Here is a 12979-nt window from a genome sequence, read left to right on the forward strand (position 1 = left end):
ATCGGTCTTGTCCTGGTCACATCCGCATCTAAACGAAAGGGACATTGACTGGCCTCTTCGTCAGCAGACATCAGACATAGGAAACAGCCAGTGTGGCTTACCTGGGCTCTCCACAAAACGTTACAGGGCCACTCGCCTGTCAGGGAGAACATGGCCCTCAATGGCCACCCGGACTCCAACACAGATGACCCCAAATGGGAGGTTTCTAGCATGTAGGTCATAGGCCTGCGAAAGGAACAGTGCTGGTGAGAATAACGGCAGGGCACAATCAATTAATTGTGCTTACCTCATCGAGAACCACAATGATGTCTTCGTCGTTTGGAAGGGGAGCACAGACGTGGATCATGTTCTTGAGGTAGAATATCTGATGTGGCGGTTTAGTGATGGAAACGGCACGAACAAGGGAGAGCATGTACGGTGATGATCTCGCCCGTGAAGCAGACAAATGTACCAGCAGTGGAGGGCATGATGGTGGAGGGATGGGCGGACAAGGAGGAACGGGTGAGAGAGAGTTTGTGAGAGGCTTTTATAGGTATGGTTCGAGTGTAGATCGCGATGGTGAGAAATTGGTGCTATGGCATGCATGTACCGCAGCGCACGGAAGGTGTCCACATGTGATGGCTCGACACAATAGGTGAGAAGCGAGCGGCAGGGGTGATAACGCTGGGCAGGGGGCGTGGGATGATGTGTTAGGCAGAGTGTGGGCAGCACCGCTTCTAGCGAGGTAACAGCTGGTATCAGCGACATGCCGCTGGTACCTGTTACATCAACAGCCATGGATTCAAGTAATCTACCGGCAGCACTGGTACCAGCGACACACCACCAATACCAGTTCAAAGGTCCCGGGTCTGCACAGGTGTATGCAGGTCCACCTGCGCTGCCATTGCGCCCCACCACAGCGCCCTGTGCACAGTGGGCGGGCATCACATGCCACTGATACCAGTGATCCAGATGGCATTGGGCCCCTGTGTTCGTACCCGTGTCGTATTACGTGCACCGGCATACCCACACACCACACACAAGCCACGTTGTCTCAACCAGCACTTGCGAGCCACTGTTTGCCGCCTTCCCTATTGTTGTGTGGCTGCCGTGCTTGCACGAGCTCTTTGTCCTACAATAGAGCTGTGCCTCACATGCCGCTTGCGTTACTCCAAATCTAAGCAAAGGCCCACGCCGTGCCAGCTGAGAACCTCCCGGTCCCTTCGTTTGGAACGAACCCACAGAAATAGAACAGTGCACGTGCACAGACCCGTGTTCAGAAGGCCCGTTTTTGACCTCGAAAGCACACGGTGAATTGTTCTCTTCACTGGGCGTGTTCAAGCTAGGACACAGATACATATAAACTGCCACTACACCGCTCCTGCTTCCCCTGCTGCTGTGCTCTCCCGATAACCCACCCCTCCCCATCCCTACCCAGCCATGACAACATCCTCCACCGCTCTCAATGAAGACATCCTCCACACCATCTTCTCCTTCTTGGATCACAAAAATGCCAAAGCGGTGTCCTCCTGTTCGAGACAGTTCTATCGCCTGGCCAGGCTGCAGTTCTTCAAGACGGTGAATGTTTGCCTCTGGCGCGCCCCCTAGGTGCTCCCCAAGCTTAACCGCCTGTACGCAAAAGACCTCAATCAAGTCACCTGTGTCCTACATCTTCGCGACCTCACCCTCTGCAGTATTACTGAGCCCAATTTCCCCTCCTTTCTTTTCCTTCTCAGATCAGCCACACTCCTCCACAATCTCGAGGTCAACAACTTCGAGTGGTTCCTGACCCTACACAACAAGTTACCTGGGGTCATAGGCGAGATGGCCAACCTTACACAGGCAATCTGTCGGAAAGTGGGCCAAAGGACGGTACAAGCGTTTCCCACCCTCTCGAAGCTGACCTTCCTTCACCTCACATTCGATGAAGAGCGCCACCAATTCGGTCACCTCCACCTACCTGATCTCGTATCGCGCATATCGTCAATTCCAACATTGCACTTTCTGTGCCTTTGTTCTTGGAGCATACCACCTGTCCCTCTGGCGCATCCTTCTCCCCCTCCCCTCCATCAAGCACCTCTCCCTCACCTGTCTCCCCGAGGTTGCGGCCAGGCTCATTGAGGTGTGTGTCAATCTCGAGACGTGTTGTCTTGAGTTGCAGTTCAGGCCCTTCAAGCGCCCGGTCTTCACCATCCAGGCACAAGGCTGATCGCCCCTCTGCCTTGCGGAGCTCCACTTTTCCAGCCCCACCGACGTTCCAGTCGACACCACCATGCGTGTGGAGGATGTTGGCTTGATTGTGTTGGGTAATCTGTTCTCTGGAGTAAGGGACGTGGAATCCTTCCTGGCCCTTCTGGATGTTGCAAGGCCAATCGCGCTGGAGGTGCACACTGCAGGAGAGCTGGTGGATGGGGGACGCATGTGGAGCAAGTTGTTCTACACTGCTCCTCGGCTACGCTCGCTGGAGATAACGTTTGAGGCAGAAGGGTCTGACTTTAAGGCCAGTCTGGAATCCCTGCGTGTCTTCTCCTCACCAGGGTCGCTTACCATCTTTTTGCCACGCACGAAACCCCACACAGGCGACACTGTTGGCTGTGCTCGAGTCTACAGCCGTCATATACTTCTCCTTGTTCTTCATCCTGCCACTTCACCGGTGGGTACACAAGCCGCAAGATTCCCAATACGAGGATCTCCGGCGAGGACAGCAGCCGCAAGAGTCCCGACCCAAGGAGTACCTCCCTGGCGATTTTGTGATGAGGCTGCGAACTCTTCGCGTCTTCGCCATACCTGGGCTCCCAGCATGAAGGACCATGTTGGAGACCTACCAGGACTGGAACGACTCAGGCTGGGGTCCTCTCTACGACACATGTGTCCCCCGCTGGTGGCGGATTGGGGAGTTGGATCGGACACCTATCGAGGTCTGGTGTGAACACAGCGAGCGTGCGCACGAGCTGATACAGCGGGCCGACTTTGATTCCGACACATCACTCAGCGGTGAGTGTTTGTTATGCGCCACGTGTCTACGAGGTCGCTGATCCGTTATGCGTAGCCTTATTTGCGGTGACGCCTGTGACCCCCAAGTAGTTCCTAGCCTTTGCCATCGTCCAGTGATATGGTGGATTAAACATGTTGGCACCTGTGGTCACCACGGCTGTATTACAATGCCCCAGGTACATGGGAATTCCCTGCTCGTAGACTAGGGTTTGCTCCGCATTTTTCACCAGAGGCTGGGTGGGCTCTTTCCTTAGCTTCTCACCACAGCCTCTAGGTTCGTCTTTGTATATCCCTGGTCCCCTATTCGATATAGCTTCTCACCACAGCCTCTAGAGTGCGTGTGGATCTCCAGAAGTCGCCAGAGGCCCAGGATTCAACAGGTTCTGAGCCCTGCGCTCTAATCGCGTCCAAATCGTCCCCCCTACGCTTCCTACACCTTCCCCTTCTTCCCAACCCGTAAATCGCAGTCAGGACGTGTTCCTTTGCGTGTGTTCGCTTCCCAGTCGCTCCCCCGCCGTCCCTTCCGGCTCCTGAGCGCACCAACACACCCCTATCCTCACGGGACGTCATCCGGACGCACTCTGCGCCGAAAAACCCCTATCCTGGTGCCATCCAGCCTCGCATATTTCCAGTCGCTCTTCTCTCCCTCCACCATCTGTTGCTCGTTATCGCCCCCATCTGCGTCCCCTTCTCTCGCAATTTCAGCCCTACACTTCGCACCATGTCGCACTCATCCTCCCCTCGGATCACGCCCCTATCGACTGCCAACTACCCTCAATGGAGCGGCGAAATGCGGGCCTCCCTCATGAAGCATGACCTCTGGAGCATTGTGCACGCGAAGGAGTCGGAGCCACCTGCGGATCAGGACACAGAGCGGAAGGATTGGAGGCGACGTCATGACAAGGCAGCTGGTGAGCTCTTCCTGGCTGTCACCCCCGAGCAATGAGCGCATTTTGCGGGCGCACAAGACGACCCTATCGCCATGTGGAACGCCCTCGAGGGCGCACACGTCAAACGCCGCCCTGGACGCAGGGAACGCGCGAACAAGGCTGACGCTTCATCGCCCAGCCCTGCGCCCAAGTCCGACGCTCCTAGCGCGACCGAGTTCGCAGGCAACGCAAGTCTCCGCTGCCCCTCCCCAATGTCGCCTCTCCAGCTCGATGCTGATGTGCGATGGACTGCAGACTCTGGGGCCACGTCTCATATGACGCCCCATCGCCACTGGTTGCGCAACTACAAGCCCCTGCGCGTCGCGATCCGCCTAGCGGACAATCAAGTCGTCTACTCGTCGGGCGTTGGGTCGGTAGTCTTCAGGCCGGTGCTGGGAGGGCGCGATGCGCGCGATGTTGAGTTTACAAGAGTCCTACATGTCCCTGCGTTACGAAACAACCTCCTCTCTGTCCTATTCCTCACCAGACGCCGCGGTTTCACCGTCATGATTGGCTCGACGCGCATGGACTTCACTCTCAACGGCTCAACGCTCTTCGCTGCCCCTATCGCGGACAGCAACATCGCCTACCTCGCTGGCACCACTGTGCCCCTCCCTCTCGCACCAGCTGAATGCGCTGCGATCGCATCCACTCTGCCTCTCGACGAGCAGCTGTAGCATCGCCGCTTCGCCCATTCGCACATCGATGGTGTGCGCAAACTCCACGCGCAAGATCTGGTCACTGGCCTCACCCTGAAGTCGTCAGCACGCCCTGAGCCACTGTGCGAGCCCTGTCTCGCAGGCAAGATGCACGCCAATCCATTCCCTTCGTCGTCCTCGCGCACATCGCAGCGCAGCGCCATCATTCACACCGATCTGAAGGGACCAATGCCCAAGCAGACGCACCAGGGCTACAAGTACTGGCTCATCTTCGTTGACAACTACTCGCGCTATCGCGTCGTGTTCCTGCTCAAGCGCAAGGATGAGACGTTCACCGCGTTCAAGGCCTACGTCGCGTGGTTCGAGACGCAATTGGGCTGGCAAATCCGCTTTCTGCGTGATGACAAGGGTGGTGAATACATGTCCAACAACATCAATGCCTTCTGCGTCGATACAGGCCTCAACAGAACGGGGTCGCTGAGCGCGCCAACCCCCTGCTCGCTGACAGTGTGATCACAATGCTGTCTGAGTCTGGGCTGCCTCAGATGTTCTGGGGCGAAGCCGTCCTCTCCCTCGTTCACGTGCTCAACCGTTCGTTCACCTCTGCGTGTCCAGACGCGACACTGTACGAGCTGTGGCATGGACGCAAGCCGGACGTATCGCACCTGCGCGTTTGGGGCTGCACTGCGTATGTGCACATCCAGAAGGACAAACACAACGGTCTATCTCCTCACATGGAGAAATGCGTCTTCATTGGCTATCCACAGGGAATCAAGGGCTGGAAATTCTACGATCCACTCAGCAAGTGCGTCACCGTCAGCGAGCGCGCCGAGTTCAATGAGCGATACTTCTCTGGCCTCAAACAGCCGTCCACTCGACCCACCCTCCCTGCCCCTGCTGTCACTCCTCTGCTGCTGCTCGACCACTTCGACGACGCGCCTGAGCCTGTGCACCCTGTGGCGCATCAGGGGGGTGCTGTGCCGCCTCCTCCAGAGCCTGCTGTTGATCCACCACAGGATGCGCAGGAGGCTGAGATCAAAGTCGATCTGCCCAACGCTCTGCCTGCTGGCCCTGCACCGCGCGAGGACTCTGCGCCACCTATCGCACCTGTTGCGCAGCGCAAACGCGCTCTCAAGGGAGCTGCTCCCACTCGCACAAGCTCACGTGTCTCGTGCCCACCTCAGCCAAACCTGTCATTGTCCACTTCATAGTCCTCAAACACGCCCTGTGGAAGACCATTGGCTGGCGTGTTTGTGATAGAAAGCCTCTTGAGGTCGGACGTGGGGTAAAGGCAATTGTTAAGGCCCATTTGGTCCCTATGGGCACTGGGAGGCGAATATAGACGGATGCGGGAGAGAATGAGGTGGTGGGCGGCAAGGCAAACAAGTGCAGGATGAGGGATGGTGGCTATCTATGCGATGACTAAGCACAGCTACAGTACAACCGAGCTTGCTATGTATGTGAGCAGATTCCAACAAGTTGGACGGTGTGGGGGCAGGTGCAGTCAGAGACAGCACTGCATGCATAGCACCAAGCCCTCCTTGCCTGGGTTGTAGAAGCTGCCATAGGCCACTGCACAGAGGCTTGGGGTGCCATGGGCGCTGCTGCACTGTGGGCCTTGCCACAGGCTGTGTGCAGCGCTCGCAGTGGGTGCAGTCATTTTAACGGATAGCATCATGGAAACCTCTTGCCCAGCCACCAGTGGGCCGATGGAGGCTTGAACGGTGAGCACTGCACCTTGCTGGGCGGTCTGCTTTTTTCCTGGGCTATAACACTCAACGTCATCTGCTGCTCCTCCAGCAGAGCTCCTCAAGGAAACTCCCAAATGCACCTTTTTCCTAGGCAATTATCTTCCCCCTGAAGAAGAGCCTGTCGAGGTCATTAAACAGGGTCCCAGTGTGCCAAAAGATGATATGTCAGCATGAAAAAGGTAACACTTGCTTATACTCACCTCATCAAGTTGCAACAGGGCAACAATGAGGCTGCGGTAGACCTCACAGACGAATTGCACCTTGCGCCTGCATCAATCCTCATTTCCCTTGATCGCCTCATCAATGCTGCCCCTGAGAGTGATCCAGCTCGCCACATCCTGTTGGTGATTGCCCGTCCTACCAGGACGCAAAATCCCTCCCCTATTATCCGCAGGAGCTTGTTACGGATGGGGGTGATGTCGGCACTTCTGCCATCTGGCACCGTGTTGTCGAAATGCGTCACAGAGTCAAGGAAGCTCATTGCTTTGTGTTCGACATCTAAATGCAGGGAACAAGGTGTCAGTGAATATTGAATACAGGACAGAGATGACCAAGTACTCACCTTCAAGGGCCACCAGCGTCAGAGGGGTGGTGGGTGGGGTCAGGTTTTTGGCGAGGACTGCCAGTGTGTTGGGAGGGAGGCGTCTATAGAGTCCGCTTGCTGGGTCTGTCTTTGTGTCGTCCTAGTGGATGTGAGGTGTCGCTGTAGGAGTCCCTGCTGCGCTGTGCATGCGGGCACTTTTGAGGCACACATGTGATGGAACCCAGTCACATGTTGACCAAGCAGTTTGCATGTGAGGTAGTAGTGGCACATGTATAAGAGTGGTTACAGACTGGATGAGGGTGATTGACGCTGGCTAGTCACAGATGCAGCGAATACGTGGACGCTGATACAATAGATATGCCTATCAGATACATGGGATCGGATGGATAGATGGATTCATATATACATGTGCCACTACTATCGACTGCGTCATCCAAGACCTTGAAGTACGCTTCAAGCTGCGCAATCTCGGCCCCACGATGTTCCTTCTGGGCATGCAGATCCTTCGCAACCGCCCCAACCGTGTCCTGCAGCTCTCTCAGCGGCAGTACATCCTGGACATCCTTGAGGAGCACGGCATGTCGACCTGCAACCCTGTGCCCACTCCCATGGATCCTGGTGTCCGTCTCAGCACGTCTATGTCGCCCCAGACCGACGAGGAGCACGAGGAGATGCGAGGTGTCAAGTACCTTTCTGCAGTGGGTTCTCTCATGTACCTTGCGCAGTGCACGCGTCTGGACATCGCCTACACCGTCGGCGTCCTCGCACGGTTCTCCTCGAACCCAGGGCCTCAGCATTGGAAGGCGGTCAAGCACCTGCTTCGCTACTTGCGCCACACTGTCGATCTCAAGTTCACCTACCGCCCTGACCCCTCTGCGACCTCGCGCTTCACGACGTACGCCGACGCGGACCACGGTGGCGACAGGGACACTGGCAGGTCGACTGGAGCGTACCTTGTCGTCCTAGGCTCTGGCGCGATCTCTTGGAGCAGCAAGCTGCAGCCCCTCGTCACGCTGTCGACCACAGAGGCCGAGTTCGTGTCCGCTGTGGATGCGGGCAAGGAGATCTGCTGGGTGCGCAACATGCACGAGGAGATGCGCATGCCGTTGGACGCCGCTTCGCCTCTGTTCATCGACAACCAGTCTGTGCTGTCTGTCGCGAAGACCCCGGAGCACCACAGCCGCATGAAGCACCTCGACTTGCGCTTCTTCTGGCTGCGCGACAAGGTCAATGATGGCGTCATTGGGCCGTCGCATCTGCGCATAGACGACATGCCTGCAGACCTGCTCACCAAGGCGTTGGCTGTGCTGAAGGTGGAGCAGTTCCGTCGCATGATGGGCTTGGAGTGAGCTGGGCGCATTTGCGCTTCAGAGCGCTGCAGATGCGTGCAATTAGGGGGTGTTGAAGTTGGTAATTCCACACATTATTCGTCATTTTCTATTCGGTGATATGGTCTCATACTGTACACACACGGACATACATACTCTACACACGTACCCTCCAAGGTTCGTATTCATACGTTCAGTAGTTCTCGAGATACTCGCTACTTTACGTTGTGGCACTGCAGCAGCCGCTTTAGGCAGCTGCTCAGGCGTCTACGCAGATCTGCTCCTAGACTAGGGTTTGCTCCGCATTTTTCACCAGAGGCTGGGTGGGCTCTTTCCTTAGCTTCTCACCACAGCCTCTAGAGTGCGTGTGGGATCCCCAGAAGTCGTCAGAGGCCCAGGATTCAACAGAATGGATGTCCGTTTTGGAAGAGAAATAGAGACAGGAACAAGGAAATGCTGAGGCGAAAAAAGAGAGGTACCGGAAGCGAAGAGAAATTGTGGAGGAGCAGAGGGAGACGGAGAGGGAGGGAGGGAGTGAACTGGAGTTGAGGAAGTGGAAGCCGGCGGAGGTTTGTTCTTTGTGCGACTGTTGATGCTCCGTTCATCAGCCGGTAGTCGCACGAATGAAGGGACAAGGGATCTTACCCTTTCGCCACGCAGGACGGCTTCGCCAGCGCGCTCGATGCATGAGCAGCACGCGCGACGTTGCGCGCCTTCGCGGTGTCAGAGAGATCAGGGCATTGGGCAGCGAAGTGCCCTAGATGTCCGCAGTAGCGGCACAAGCCCATGTCGCGTCGGCGTTGCTTCTCTTCGTCGGTGAGAGGCGCGTGACGGACAGGTACGCGGAATGCATTGACCTGCATGGGGACGGCAGTGGACGAGGACGATGCGGCGGGCGCAGAAGAGGCCAAAGGTACGTGGTTGACAAATGTCTTGCCATTCTTTCCGTTGCCGTTTTTGCCATTGCCTGACGTGGGGTAATTAGATTGGTGTGCGCGTTCGGAGAGACGGGCGGAGTGTTGTTCGTCATCGATGTCGACGCAGAGCTCAGGTTGGTTGTGGGGACCACTTCCGGCGAGTATGTTCCGGACGTCGGGCTTGAGTCCATTCTTAAAGTAGACTATTTTCATAGACTCTGTGAGATCGACATGTGTGAGAAGTGCAAGGAACTGCGCCTTGTACGACAAGCAGGCGCCTCGCTGACAGAGGGACTGGAGCTTGCGCAGGGACGAATTTGTGAGATCGGAGTCCCCGAAATGACCACGTAAGTCCTGGAAGAATGCATCAGTGCTCATGAGGGCGTAGGGACGGGACTTGATGACGGCGTCGAACCACTCTTTTGGAGAGCCCGGACTGAGGAAGGCGGCAATGTACACAATGTGTCGACGAAGATCGGGGAGTGAGTCGCCCTGGAGTTCAAGCGCTGCATTCATCAAATGAATGAAGGGCTCGACCTCTGCAGCCTTACCCGAAAACATCTCCGGCTGTTTGAAACGTGGAACCGGAGGAGGCTTGGGTGTGGAGTGGGCGAAATTGAGCTGTTGCACCGTGTTTGTGAGTGTCGCCATGTTCGTTGTGAGTTTGTGGATCATGTGAGCATAGACGACGGAGGGATCTTCTGGAGCCCCGAATGGGTCAAGGGGGTCGACGGCGGCTTTGTGTCCATCGGCGAAGGGATCAGGGGGTTGTTTGATCGAAAGTTTGGACGAGTAATACAATGAACAGTCGTGCGAGAGAACGAAACGAACGCGAGTGCTGAGCTGTGTGTAGCCAGGCCCATGACAGTGTGGGATGAAACCTCTTCACATAACACCCACTCAACCATGCAAGGAATGGTACACTTGCCCCCACATGTGGCAGAGGTGCTAAGTCATATCCAATATCATCCTGGGGTGTGTTCCATGTGTTATTGCCATGGGTATATGTGTGTGTGTGCCCTATTTCACATTTGTGTAGAGTGAGGGGCATGGCTGTAGAGCAAAATGAGCCCTGTTTCAGCTGTAGACACTGTTACTTCCTGAGTTCTTCACCGATCTTCGTGATTGTACCTGCGTTGGATAGGTGTGTTCAAGCTCTTATCAGATCTACACAGTGTACATTTATCGGAGATGGATTCATGTGCTGAGGGGGGCAATGCATGGAGGAGAGATAAGGATGGATATAGCCTAAACAAAGACCAATAATGTTTTTATACTAGGCACATACGGTATACCACAATGGTCAAACAATACAACAAGAACCAGATTGATAAATGGAGCAGTTATGGAAGGGTGAGACAAGGGTCTGCAAGTGTGCACAGCTGCACAGGTAGGTACAGAGGGCTGTTCTTGTTAAAATGACACCTAGAACACTTTCCCGTAGAGTAGAGGAAAAGGCTGCAAAAAGAAGAACACTTATCAGAGCATATGGGAAGTGGCTATCGAGAGATCAAAAGCGCTGTGGCTGAAGCGTAATCAGCAATCTATTCCGTAATGAAGGGGTTTTTCTACGATCGGATTTTGACCCCACTCATTGGAAGGCAATCCACACGGTATACAACAAGAACGAGGGGATTCCATCCACAAGTTCTGATTCTAGCAGATGCTCCTATCGGCCAAAACGGGGGTACATCTGTATCTCCACCAATACTGCTCCAATCAACATGATCTTGGATTTGTTAGAAAGCTATTAGATGCCTCTTTTGATAAATAACTAGTGCCTGACGATTTCCCCACCCTTTGCTGCACACCAGGCTGGCCATTTACTGGTAAATACTAGGTACTGCTCCCCATTCCAGCTGCTTATACCAGCCCAAACGTATCCTTCTAGCCATACTCATCTCTAGCTAACCATTTATCCCCAATTCCAGCCCACTATACCTGCCAGAATGCCCATCTGTAGCAGTACCTGAACCAGGCTATTTATAGCTAGGTAGGTCCCAGCGGGACCCTGGTGTTAGTTATTACAGCCTAGCATGTTCTGTAATACTTCTACGTCAGTTATTACAGGCTGGCACATTCTGTAATATCTCCACGTCACTTTTAACAAGCTGGCACGTTTTGTAATACCCCCACGTTGGTTTTAACAGCCCAGCATCCTTTTTGACAGCCCCACATCGATTTTAACAACGCTGCACCCACCTGTGGTTACCACTAATGTAATACAATCCCCCAGGAACGTGGGCACTTCATTATGCTGATACCCTCCACGTTTTCATTGTAAAAAAGCCTGGTTGGTTTCTAACAAACACAAGCATGCCTGTGTTGTAATAACAGGCAGATGGCGCAGAGTTATTACAGTGATCTTTCAGGCTGTTATAAGAAAATTCTGTAATGACAGGAGCCTCTCTGGGCTGTAATTAGTGAATTCTCTAATGACAGTGACCCCTCTGGGTTGTTATAAGCGAAATCTGTAATGACAGAGACCCCTCTGGGCTGTTATAAGCCTTATTCTTAATGACAGCACCCTCCCATAGCTTGTATAAGTGACACACTTTATAAAAAAAGCCTCTCAAGCTGTAATAAGCCTTGTTTGTAATGACAGGGCCACACCTAGGCTGTTATAAGTGATGTACTTTATGACAAAAGTCTTCTGGCCTTGTAATAAGCTGATATTCTAATGACAGTACCTTCCCAGAGGTGTAATAAGCCCTATTTATAATGAAAAAGCAACCTCAGTGCTGTAATAACCCACGTAAGGTACTGTCTAGCTATTAATAGCCTTATATTGTGGCTGGCCTGGCTGGCCATTAATACCTGGCATACAGGTACCCTACCCTACCCTGCAGCCCCCAATTGGTGAATAGTAGCCGCCTACAAGACAGTTATCAATAGCGGTGGATAGCAGCACATTCCTGCAGCCAGAATAGGGTGCAATAGCTGGTTCCTGCACATAAACGGTAGGGGTTGCACAGCTGGGTGTGGTGGGAAAACGGCCAGGAACTATATATATACCGAAAGGAGCATCACATAGCTTTCAAACGCATCTAAGAGCATGCCATTCGGAGCAGTATCAGCGGAGATACAGGTGTACCCCTGTTTTTGCCAATAGGCACATCCACTAGAATTGGGAATTGTGGATGGATCCCCTCCGTTCTTTTTGCATAGTGTGTGGTTCTCTCTCCAATAGACGGGATTGAAATCCGATCTGAAAAATATGCACACAATCTAGATTAGATCACTGATTACACTTCAGCCACAGCACTTTTGATGGCTTTATATCTCTGCACCACATTCCCCGATAAGCATTTGGTTTGTTGCAGTCTCTTACATGCTCATATGCAAACACGCTCTGGGTGTCATTTAGACGTGAAACACTCTGAACATGTCCCTGCGCATCTGTGCACGTTCAACACCCCTTCATTCATAGCTCCAGAACTGTTGCTGGCATTGCAGACCTGCACTACCACGAAATCTTCCACCTACATGGTGTCCCTCGGAAGATCGTGTCAGACCGTGGTCCCCAGTTCTCCGCTCACGTCATGCACGAACTCTACGGCAAGCTTGGCATTGAATATGCACTCACTACCACATACCACCCTCAGTCTAACGGACAGACCAAGTGAACGAACCAGGAAGTAGAGCAGCACTTGAACCTGTTCGTACACAAACGGCAAGACAACTGGGTACACTACTTGCCAACAGCCAAGTTTGCGCTGAACAGCCGAATCCACTCTGCGCACAACCACACACCCTTCGAGGTCATGTATGGTTACAAGCCAGACTTCACAGTACCAGTGGGAACAGAGACTCACTAGAGGATTGTCTAGAGGGCATTCGCCAAGCACAGAAGGACATCGAATCAGTGCTGCATGCAG

General features: G+C 54.0%; 2 protein-coding genes across 2 annotated transcripts; both read left to right on the top strand.

Moving 5' to 3' along the window:
- Window positions 1-1419: 1419 nt before the first annotated feature.
- Window positions 1420-2188, top strand: BXZ73DRAFT_99317 (uncharacterized protein; the record flags this gene model as incomplete). Its single annotated transcript, XM_048027965.1, has 3 exons — window positions 1420-1500; window positions 1588-1836; window positions 1910-2188. The coding sequence occupies 3 exons, from the start codon at window positions 1420-1422 to the stop codon at window positions 2186-2188; spliced, it is 609 nt and encodes a 202-aa protein (XP_047880013.1).
- Window positions 2189-2789: 601 nt separating this feature from the next.
- On the top strand, window positions 2790-3063 carry BXZ73DRAFT_99318 (uncharacterized protein; the record flags this gene model as incomplete). Its single annotated transcript, XM_048027966.1, has 2 exons — window positions 2790-2973; window positions 3029-3063. 2 exons carry the CDS (start codon window positions 2790-2792, stop codon window positions 3061-3063), a joined length of 219 nt encoding a protein of 72 aa, XP_047880014.1.
- Between the last annotated feature and the right edge of the window lie 9916 nt (window positions 3064-12979).

The sequence above is a fragment of the Epithele typhae genome (assembly GCF_022376455.1).
Source record: "Epithele typhae strain CBS 203.58 chromosome Unknown BXZ73scaffold_11, whole genome shotgun sequence".
NCBI lineage: Eukaryota > Fungi > Basidiomycota > Agaricomycetes > Polyporales > Epitheliaceae > Epithele > Epithele typhae.